This window comes from Haliotis rubra, unplaced genomic scaffold, assembly GCF_003918875.1.
Source record: "Haliotis rubra isolate DU_JTF1 unplaced genomic scaffold, ASM391887v1 Scf234, whole genome shotgun sequence".
NCBI classification, from domain to species: domain Eukaryota; kingdom Metazoa; phylum Mollusca; class Gastropoda; order Lepetellida; family Haliotidae; genus Haliotis; species Haliotis rubra.
This window is the reverse complement of record NW_025766381.1, coordinates 1335360-1347666: the sequence shown is the minus strand read 5'-3', so window position 1 is coordinate 1347666 and position 12307 is coordinate 1335360. Positions and strand designations below refer to the sequence as shown.

The following is a 12307-nucleotide window of genomic DNA, read 5'->3' as shown; positions in this document are numbered from 1 at the left end:
CCCTATAGATAGCATTATTTTTTCAGGAACCACTTGTAGATTAGTGTATCGTGAATCGTGTCACTTCTTACCTATCCACAGTTATGTTATTTCTGTATATAGGAACACTTTCGGAATACAGCGTGTCTTGACTACAGGGTGTTAGAGGATATGTAGCTCGATATCATCATTATTGACTCCATACTATCGTTACCACCATCATTGTAAAACAGAGCTAAAATGTATATACTTCAAGGTATGTAAGACATTTTCATTTATGTTTTTATTTCCCAACAAACGCTTACATGTACATAAATATACATTCATAATATTGTACATAGTGCATATGAAATGAGGCTATTGCAGGGTGTAAGAAAAAGATAATCCTTTCCATTTTAGAGCTTATATCTAAAAACATACACCTATTTTGGAACGGCGTTAGGCTCAACAAGTAACACGTGATAGGAATTAAAAAAGAACAAGGGTTCGGCAGGCGACATGAAGAGGACGTTAACAACAATTGTACACGTCATTCTTCCTCCCACAAGCCCGATGTGGCGACGTTCCCTCTAATCTTACTGATCATTGTACTCACAAAAACAGCAAACTTTCAGAACCGTAAGTTTTTTATTCCTCCTGTTTGATCCATAATTACATGTATAATCATCTAAATTACCTGTGTACCCTGTTTCAGCCGTGCTGTATTTTCATTGCCAAAGCTTTCAAATGCACTTTTATTTGTAGCGACATTTACAGCGAAATCGGTCAACATTCATCAATTCTTTACAAAATTCCATTACTCCACCCCCACAAATTTCTTCAACCTTAGGGCTCATATCCTCAATGCCCTCTCTCTTCGTTCTGGCGTTTTCTCAAACTTTCCGATATGTCACCGTGCTGCTGGCGATTGTTAGCGCCCAAACTACAGTGTCAGAACCTCCTTAGTGGCGTCCGATACCGCCCTCAGCCTGTGTTAATAGGGTAGTTCTTCCTCGCAGCAACAAGAGTCCTTCTGAATTAATTGTTATTGTATAATCAGGTCCATACTGAAGAAAGCAGTTCCTCTAGGGCCGCTTCCGTGTTCAGCGGTCTACAATTACGGCAATGTCTTTGATCCTTGCGCAATGCAATTTCTGAAGTGGTACCATTTTGGCCAGAATAGAAACCACGGGTATATGTTTGTTTGGTTGTGTGACGGTAATCTTCTGTTGCGTCTCGTAGGAAGAATACCGTACGCGTAGTAGCGGAGTGAGTGACGACACAACACTGCCGGTTTCCTCATACGGCCATGCGTAGACGTCAGATGCCCGTACATCGTGGGCCTGCTCTCATAGGATTGCTTCATCTAGAGTGACGACGTGCGGCGGTCCATTTCAGAGACATTGCGTCTTCTGTGACAGGTGTTGCCCGTGAACTTTCTTCCGGCAGTTTATCATGATGACAATAAAATGCGTGTGACTCATGTATTAATAGATAATAGTAGTAGTTGTAGATTTTAAGGGGCACATTGGGTCTATTTGTGCACATATATTTATAGTTATTCTCGGCAGGGCGATATGTGATCTTCTTCTCGTTTATTTCCAGCTTAGAACTCTCCAGTGTTGTATGTTTCCATAACTATAAATATCCAGATTATTCTGACTAAATATATTGCTGCTTTTGGTATACCGTCAAAGGTTTCTGATTTAAATGAAAAAAATTATGGTTTCTTTAATATAAAACATTCCTCTCGGCAGAAACAAAAAACAAATCGGTTTATGACGTCACTATAGGAGTAGTGGATGTAAGGTGAGTGAGTTTAGTTTTACGCCGCACTCAACAATATCCCTGCTATATGGCGGCGGTCTGTAAATAGTCTGCACCAGACAATCCAGTGATCACCAGCATGAGCATCATCTGCGCAATTGGGAACCGATGACATTTCAGCGAGCCTGACCACCCGGTCCCTTTAGTGGCCTCTTACGACAAGCACGGGTTGCTGAAGATCAATTCTAACCTGGATCTTCACGAGTGATGTGAGGAGTCGGGTGAAGTAGCAGTTGCACTGTAAAGCCTATACTGAAACCGTATCACATAATGATTTCGATTGCAATAATAGTGTTGCTAGAAAACTATACGGTGCATTCGAGTTGATGCCTTTGTTTTGTAATCATATTCTTGAGACTGGTGTTTGATAGCAACGGGAAGATGTCATTACAGTATATAATGGGTACGCTGTGATTGTAAACTTCTCGTAGGTCTGGGAGGTGAGGTGAAATTGGGTTTAACGTCGTGCTTGAGAATATTTCGCTCATATGACGACGTGCATGGATGTGTATGTGTATGTGCGGCTGCTTGTACTAGCCCAGACTGAAGTTGGGTTTATAGTGTTAGCCCACTTAGATACCATGCCGCAGTGAAGCATGAATACCCCACTTAGACACATTATACTGACTCCGAGCCGACCATTCCTTGATGTGCCCATTAATGCCGAGCGCCAGGCAGGGACAAACAAGTACTATATTTTAACGTCTTTTGGTATGACGCGGCCGGGGATCGAACCCGCGACCTTCCGCTCTCCGGGCGGACGGTCTAACCACTAGGTCCGTAGGTCTGGGAAGTATATAAGGTGTAGTTATAATTGGTGCCGCCAACCTCTTCCTGATGTGTAAATGTGAGGCTGTAAGTTCATCATGTGTCCAGTGAACACTGTGAACAGATAAGCACATTTTCAGCACAACCATTTATAATGAATAAGCACATTTAGAAACATGTAGCACACCCCTAAGCACGTATATTACAACATACATAAGCACATCGAACAGGACATCAAGAAACACTTCTATTAGCACACCCATAAGCACATATATTACCACATCCAGAGGCACATCTAAAAGTATATCATGAAACGATTCCATGAGCACACCATAAGTACATCTGTCTTCACGTCTATTAGCAGATCCGTAAGCACATAAAAAACACATCCTTAAGCACATTCACAAGGACACCCACCTAAACATTAACACCTTTCCAGGGTGCATCATCTCAAGTATATAATTATTTTCAATTTCAGCGACATAAGATATGTTTTCGTTACGTATAGCAAAGAATAAGTAAACCGTATTATACATTTTACATCTCGTTACGAGTTTGGAATCCGGGATATTCTGCCAATTAGCCGAAATTTACCAGTTTGCTATTAAAATATCATGTTTGTACCAGACATAGCACTGAAGCGAGACCGTGTTTCCAACCGGTTCGTAACTGTTTCAACAGATAAATGATAATATTGCCTCAGAATAAATCTATTAGTTTTTTTCTTTGATTTAAAACCCAAATTAACGTCAACCGACACGACTAATGTCGACAAGTGAGATCACCGGAGAGACCCACTTTGGCATACCGATAAACTCTTAGCTGTAGACGGTACGTCTGAATAAATTCTAGAGAACTGTGTCAATGTGAGGCGTGATAGCTCGTTAGAAATCTAACGACGATGTAATTCAGGGCGTTTTGAGTTGGTGTACCGATCCAAACTCGAGGTATATAAAACGCATGTGTCATATGTTGGTAATTATGTAACAATGGTTTGGTATCGAATATCCAAAATTACACAATATAAAACACAAACATGCTTGTTTCTGTAACCTTTTCACTGCGTCGTAACATTGAAATCTACTTTTGAAGATTGCCGGTAATCAACGCTATTATTGTTTATTTGAAGCATATAGCTTTTCGTAACGCTAAGTTTTCTTTGTAAGATTTTGGCGTTGCACAAAGCAGACCTTTCTGTGTTGACATTCGCAAGTCCATATCACCTCATTTAACGCATTTTCATCGACGGAAGTGAGAGTCAGAAAATATTTTGAAACATCTTCATGCTCACGACATCCCGGAACCACTATTTGGTTTGGGTAAAACCAGACACGAAATTATGGTTCAGAAATTTGTGGAAACGAATATTTGTTTGAAAAGAAACTAACCAGGTGCCGCCTCTCGGAACATCAAACGGACCGCGAACTCCTCTTATGAATTATGGATCATAAACAACCCTAAAAACACAAACATTCATTTTTTCTGTTGCTGGTATACATACACAATTACATGTAGATATCTGGCACAATCCTGTTGTTTTAAAAAAACCCCATACACACATCAACTCTTTTATGTACAGACTGAACAATGGTTACAATAAGGCATCTGGCAGAACTTGTGGCATTTGTAACTAGCCAGTCTGGCCACAAAAACAATCGGTGTAATTCCATTACATTTAACGTGATAGGAAACAGTCACATTGACACAGATATGAACAAGCAGATCTACGAAAACCAATAACCGAAAGGTCACGTCAAAATAATGTTTACTTGTGATATACATGAAAAAACGTTCAGATTCTTGCTGTATGTTTCCTAACAAGATTTTTTAAAACCACATCCTGTATTGTTATTTTTTGACGAAAAAAGCGCGTTGGTTTACAAAACGACGCAACTGTATTAGAAACTCGATTACTTAATGACGTGTTTTGTAACTATTCTTTGGAATTACACTGTCAGTTATTTGACACAGTAGTTGCGACAATATGTCTGGAGAAAACTTCAGTGCACTTTTAAACCTTTCTCACAGATATAGGTTCACGCATTTACCCGTCTTTTAGCGGAACTGAGAGATTGCATATATACCAGTCCATGGTGTGTCGGGCACACAGGCTTTGTTATGAGTGAGTGAATGAGTTTAGTTTTACGCCGCCTTTAGAAATTTTGCAGCAATATCACGGCGGGGGACACCAGAAATGGAGGCTTTGTTATGGTTGACGTCGGTCTTACACTGTAGAACGAGGGAACATTTCAGGGCATTGTTTCACAGTGTATAGATGCCGTAATCATACATGTAAAATATCATCTAGTGCTATAGGATTGCTTTTTTCAACCTCGTAACGATAATGAATTCTATTTTTTGTTTAGAAATATTCTATTATAATTTGAGAAATTTGTTTGACGTTAAATTGAATACTTTGTCTTTTAACGGTGGACCCCTGAGCGGACCCGCTCTATGTCAACTTGGGTGACCCCCTGTACGGAGTTGTTTTATGCGTGCTTTGTCATCACTTTATCCGTGATTCTGGGATTCACCAAATCGGTAAAGGACTAAGACATGCATCACTTTAAGCTTTCCTTCATCATGAAGATGAGACATATTCATACCACGGGATTACTGTTCAAGATGGCAATTAATTCAGATCCGGGCTAGAATTGATCTTCAGAAATCCATGCTTTTAGCAAGAGGCGACTAACGGGATCTGGTGATCAGACTCTCTGACCTGGTTGACACATGTCATCGGTTCCCAATTGCGTAGATAGATGCTCATGATCTCAATCACTGGAATGTCTGGTCCAGACTCGATTATTTACAGACCGCCGCCAGAGAGCTCGAATATTGCTGAGTGTGTCGTTAAACAAATTATATATTTATAAATTATTCCAGAACAAACGTTCTCTGGGCTGCAACGGAGTAGTAATATTACACATTGTCACATGAAGTGCAGTGGATATGTCACAATTCAGAAATAACGACTTGAATGTGCAAAGATATTTACATTTCTATTGGATTAACAAACTCGCTATTCATTCAAATAATCGCGTGTTGGGTCCTTGCGACCAGTCATTTTGCCAAGTTAAAATTAAAAGTTAAAGTCACATTGGCAGCAATTCAGCCGTATCGAATTTGTCAAGTGATATTGAATGAAAATACATTAATCTGAATTCTAAAACCTATCCGACATAACCTATGGCATCGAAGAGAGCAAAGGGAATTCAAACCCTAAACACTAACCTATCTTTGTCACTGTTTTTATAGACATACAGACAGAGTGTATGTATTTTTTATCTGACAGCATAGACAATTTAGGACCCAGTGGCCGACTGAAAGCGTTACCAGGAGCATACCATACCGTCAGTGCCGCGGTGATACGAAAAGGTTATCAGATCGAGAGCCTGGCGTCAGTGTAGGGGAACCCACTGGCATAACGTGGCGTTAACTCAGATGCGACGATAAATCCTTTCAATTAAATGGTTTCACTCTCTTTGCGTTTTGTAAACCAAAAACATTGTTAACTCCTATGAAAGGGCACCCTCGATGATAAAATCTAATTGCATTCGACGCTACATTTACTTCTTGAGTTTCATCGTCCAAAGACGTCACGAAGTTTTTTTCTCAAAGAAATAACAGAAAAAAGTGCACAGGCACCACTTAACGCAAGGAATCTGAGGAAATTCCTGACATTGTTGGGAGCTGTGATTAAATAGTGCAAGGAATAACTGAAATTGACAAAGAGCTTATCTCGTGAAATTTCCTCTCATTAAGTGCGGCTTTAAAAGCTAAGAGCCGAAGAAATCAGCTAAACCGTGATATAGTTCGCCATTCGAGCTATTTCTGTGCAATTTGAAGACGTGAAGGGCGAAAGAGTTTATTTCAGGATCAAGGTTTGCTGTAAGAAAGAGAGAGAGAGAGAGAGAGAGAGAGAGAGAGAGAGAGAGAGAGAGAGAGAGAGAGAGAGAGAGAGAGAGAGAGAGAGAGAGAGAGAGAGAGAGAGAGAGGCATGAGACCTGTCTTATTACGTGCAAGCCATGATATATATTCATTAGAGTACATGGAAGGAAGATAAATGTACTTGATAAGAGTACGTGAAAGTGAGATATGCATACTGGTAGAGTGACCGCCTCCGTGGTGTAGTGGTTAGAGCGTCCGCCCGGAGAGCGGAAGGTCGCAGGTTCGATCCCCGGTCGCTTCATGCCAAAATACGTTAAAATATGGTACTTGTTGGTCCCTGCGTGGCGCTCGGCATTAATGGGTACAACAAGGACTGGTCGGCTCGGAGTCAGTATAATGTGTCTGAGTGGGGTATTCATGCTTCACTGCGGCATGGTATCTCAGTGGGCTAACACTATAAAACCAGCTTCAGTCTGGGCTAGTACAAGCAGCCACACATACACACGCATGCACGTCGTCATCTGAGCGAAATATTCTCCAGTGCGACGTTTCACTTGTGTGAGTAGGCCTATTTGTTATAGTATGTGAAAGTAAGACATGTATTTGTTACATTTCCTGAAGGTGACATACCAGTTACAGTTCGTGAAGACTTCAGACGTAACCACTCTGAAAATATAGAAGCGAATGTTATCAAATATCTCTACTTAGATTTAAAAGCTGCCCGCTGGGAGAATCAGGGGCTTATGCAATGCAAGAGGGGTCTGGTGAAAGAAAAAGTAATTTATTTCAGGGACCGTTAGACGGACAAGATTCTCGTTAAAGTACGTGAATACAAGATCCTCCTTCAGAAGGTGAGAGCTGGATACTCGTTTAACGACGTGTCAGCAAGAGACTCGATAAGTACATGATGGCATGTTACAACGCCTGTAAAGAGCAGCTTCATCAAAGGGGGATGATTTGAGACCCACCTCTGGCTGTACTCCGGCAGAGGCGGAGGCAGAGATTACAATCCGCGCCTTGCCTGTGGTGTCAATTTAGGGCGAGTGAACAAAAATATAAATAAAGAGAAAGAAAACCTCGCCATTTTCTTGAACGCAATGGTAGACCAGAGTGGATTTGCCATTTCGATACCTAGTTACATCCTTTAGACCAAAGTTGCAACCGCCCCCAATCCGTATCGTTTTGGTTTGGTTTGTTGTTTAACGCCGCACTCAACAATAATCCAGCTATGTGGCGGCGGTCTGTAAATAATCGAAGCTGGACCAGACAATCCAATGATCAACGTAATGAGCATCCATCTACACTATTGGGATACAATGACATGTGTCAACCAAGTCAGACAGCCTGACCAACCGATCCCGTTAGTCGGCTCTTACGAGCATGAGTTGCTGAAGATCAATTCTAATCCGGATCTTCACGGGTTGGGGTTTAATGCCTCATTCATCTGACACAACTGTACATAATCAAAGCACTTGTGACGAAGCGTTTAGTCCAAGACACTTCTAACGCACTTTACCTCAATCTACGGTAAAAACAGACACCGCATGTTATTTAATCAAGAATTACAAAAGCTGCAAATGCAAATCAGAAAACTAGCTATTTATTTTATAAAGTGTTTTTAACTAGTTCTTTTTTATTCAGTAGCTTAAGGCCAGCGGATGAGTGGATTCATTGACATGGAGGATGAAGCTGTACAAAGTATCTGCCACTGTCATAGCATCCTTTGATCGTGCACATGTTTCACACAGATAGTGTCGTCGCCCTCGACCGGTTATGACACATTTGCAGGGGAGTATCGTAGTGTGGACATATGAACGGAAAGTGTCTTAATTGAAAAGCTGTGTAGAAAAGCGTTATTCACCCGTGAAAAACCGGGTTAGAATTGACCTTCGGCAACCCCTGCTTGTCATTAATTAGAGACGACTAACGGGATCGGGTGGTCAGGTTCGCTGACTTGGTTGATACATGTCATTGTATCCTATTTGCGTATGTCGATGCTCATGCTGTTGATCACTGGATTGTCTGTCAAAACTCGATTGTTTACAGACAGCCGCTATTATAACTGCGGTTTTAAACAACAAACAAACAAACAAAAACAGAAGCGTTATTCAAAACTACATGCATGTATCATTATACGAAAAAATTATAGACTAAGTATATTAATTGATGCACATTGTGTACACTACAAATTTAATGTTACTGTAAAACGTCCTTGATATAAACTACCAGCGGTCTTCCTGATCTGATAAAGGTCTTTGAACTTTAGATCTCTGACACGGGAATATATTTGCTTATTAAGCGCTTACTGTTAAACGGGAAGTTTTGAGTCACTGACCTGTTGCTTGGACATTATGGGTCACTGACCTGGTACACGGACATCCGAGGTCACTGACCTTATGCACTGGCTCCATTCGTAACTACTCGCCTCTTTCCGTGACCTACAAGAAGATTCGTACCTGGATGGTGTGCCATTATTGCCAAGAATCGTGGCAAACCAATCAAATCGCGCGTAGTAAAATGTGAAATGAGTCAAATAGTTTCTTTGCAATTATCGATTTTCATCATTATTTCCGTGATTATCAAATTATCTTGTTACTGTTATTTGTCTTCGACGTAAGAAAAAAGTGACTTTTGTGTTGCATTATAAATTTCTAGGAGTAGCCATGTTTTGAAATTCAGAGTTATCTTTCCTTGGAAATAGTCCTGGACTGTTTTCAACTCCGTGGCCGTTTGCGCTTAGAAAAGGCCCAGTCATGAACACGGCCACGAGAGGGAGACGAGTCGCCATTGGGCTTGCCGGAATGACACGAGTAGTTACTGATGGCACTGGCACCTTTGGAGACGAAATTGAATTGTTACTAGGGTGACCTGGCTCCGATTTCTCGAAACAAACTATTTGTTTTTATGTCACCTGACTGGCGAACATAGGGTGCTGCTAACCAATGCCCACCGTCCCCATACCAATATACAATAAACTATGGTTATAACGAACACGCGTGTAACGAAGTGATGGATATAACGAACTGTTTTTGCCTCAGCTTCTTACTGTAAATTTGAGTCGAAATGCATATAACGAACTACGGTTACAGCGAACTATCGTGAGCGGTGTTTGACTGTAGTTTACTGTACTTAAAGGGTGTCCTCCCACTTCACCTAAGTCACCTACATCAACCCATGGGCCCCGAGGGACCAGTGAACAACGTATTTATCTTACCGAACACCTTAATGTTAATTTTGAATTATTTGAAGCACGGGTACAAATCTTTTTGTAGCCATCGCTAGATTTTGCTGACAAGATAAACAGATTTAGAGTTATCTCCCTTCCATCGATTTACATTTGCAAAACATCGGTAATTTCCGTACATCATACGTGATTAATGTTATTCGAGATAAAGAATTACGAAGTACCAAATGAGTTGCCATTGACAGCGGGGTACATTGAAAATAATAGAAGAGCGCTGAGCCAATCAGAAAGCGACATTAAGATAATTAATGATCTGGGTTCTGTGCTTATTAGGTGTTGTGTGTGAGAGAGTTAGGCAGGACACTTTTAGTAGACTAAAGTTTAGTCTCTGAATAGGTATATAATTTTAATATTAACACACAAACCCTTTTAAATTGAAAGGGAGCCCCAGTGAGCTGCGAAATTCAGAACCTGAGTAAATCTAGACTTTGGCATTGCAGGGAGGGCGAGGCTGTAGGGAAAATAATGTGGTTCGGGGACCGTGAGACAAACTAGGCACTAAGGTAATCTGGGCATATTCCATTTATAGATGGCACTACTAGAGCCGGAATATTATTGATTGTGATGTCGATGTATTTTAAACAACATTCCCCCACTGACAGTATGTGTTCAAATACGACGTTTATGTTTACAGGCGCGTTCCTGCTTCCCTACATGATAATGCTGGTGTTCCTCGGGATTCCACTGTTCTACATGGAGCTGGCCCTTGGTCAGTATCAGCGGACAGGCATCATCACGGTCTGGAAGAGGATCTGCCCCATGTTCAGTGGTGAGTCCAAAGTATGGGCCTTCCAGTTCAGTTCAGTATACACATCCGTTCATTAACTGTCATCATTCATAATTCATGGGAGTGACTATGGTTCTACCTGGCTTATAGCATTACTCCAGAAATATCCCGGCGGGAGACGCTAGAAGCGTGACGACCGAACCCTTTAACTACTGGGCTACCCCCACAGTCCCGCCTTCATAATTCATGTGTTCCATGAAGCAAACTATCGGCTTTCGTAACCTATGTATACCAATCCTGTACCTTAATGCCAACATATTTTTAAAAAAAACCCAAAATGATATTAAACTGCTGATTAGGCAAATGCGGCGTTTGGGTAGCCTAATGGTTAAAGGGTCCAGTCGTCACGCTGAAGAAACGGGTTCGATTCTCTGCGTGAGTACAATGTGTGAAATCCTGTTCTGGTGTCCCCCGCCGTGATATTGCTGAAATTGCAAGGAAAAATAGATGTACTTCAAAATATATTTTCTCAAAAAGAAATATGCCGATATTTTAAAAAGGTCATTCATCAGTTTCTCATGCATTAGTTCCCATTGATATATTTGTGGCAGCTTAGGGTCATTATGGCTCGGCTAAGGGACACCCATTAAACGCCTGACACGATCATACATGGCGTAACAAGTCGACAGCTTCTTGATATTAACAGGGCGGCGGGGTAGCCTAGTGGTTAAAGCGTTCGCTCGTCACGCCGAAGACCCGGGTTCGATTCCCCACATGGGTATAATGTGTGAAGCCCATATTGGTGTCCCCCGCCATGATATTGCTGGAATAGTGCTAAAAGCGGCGTAAAACTAAACTCACTCACTCATATTAACAGGTGTGGGCTTTGGCGTGTGCATCATCGCGACACTGGTGGGGTCCTACTACAACACCGTCATAGCGTGGGGCATGCTGTACCTCGTGTCCTCGTTCAGGGCAGAGGTGCCGTGGAAAAGCTGTAACAACAGCTGGAACAGCCACGATTGTGTATCCCTGGCCAACAACGACAACATCACCAACACGTCCGTCACGGCAGCTACCGAGTATTTCTTGTAAGTAACAGTTACTGAGTCTAATCTCTGAATGTTGGCATCGTACACATAAAGTAGAGAGGGGAATTTGTGGATAATAGTGTCATATACCCTCACCGTATGCCTGAAATCCACACCTCAATTAATGACGCAAAGATTGTGGGCAGCCCATCTGACAGATAATCGGTACCAGAATGATACACCTAATTACATATGGTTACAACAACCATTGATAAATAAAATAAGGAATCCAAGGTAATGACATATACTACCCGGAACGCCATAAACTGAAGGCATATTGTGCAATACCTAATGATAATTAACGATCAAAAGACTTATTAGAAAATAGAATGCATTCAATCCACATGACTCCAAAATACAGGATTGACAAAATAAAGAATATCATACAAAACAATGAGTACACAAACAAACATTGAAAAAATAATATTTTATACAAAACTGGAGATTACATAAATGGAGTCATTTTACCTTCGCGGCCTCGAACGTGGATTCTCACATTGTAACCATATGGGGAATCGAACCCGAGTCTTCAGCGTGACGAGCGGACGCTTGAACGATTAGACTCTCCCTTCGCCCACAAAATCCATGAAATGACTTAGAAACAGTCAAAGTTACCCAACTGACATCACTCAAATTTACACCCTCCGTGGTGTAGTGGTTAGAGCGTCCGCCCGGAGAGCGGAAGGTCGCGGGTTCTATCCCCGACCGCATACCAAAAGACGTTAAAATATGGTACTTGTTGGTCCCTGCCTGGCGCTCGGCATTAATGGGTACAACAAGGACTGGTCAGCTCGGAGTCAG

General features: G+C 41.5%; 1 protein-coding gene across 1 annotated transcript in view; it reads left to right on the top strand.

Annotated features, from left to right (window-relative positions):
• Positions 1–12307, top strand: part of LOC124278283 (sodium-dependent serotonin transporter-like) — a 57381-nt gene that overhangs the window by 32446 nt on the left and 12628 nt on the right. Inside the window, exons 3-4 of the mRNA XM_046714009.1 lie at positions 10323–10457; positions 11293–11506. Coding sequence (XP_046569965.1) covers positions 10323–10457; positions 11293–11506 — 349 coding nt within the window. The remainder of the gene's footprint in view (positions 1–10322; positions 10458–11292; positions 11507–12307) is intronic.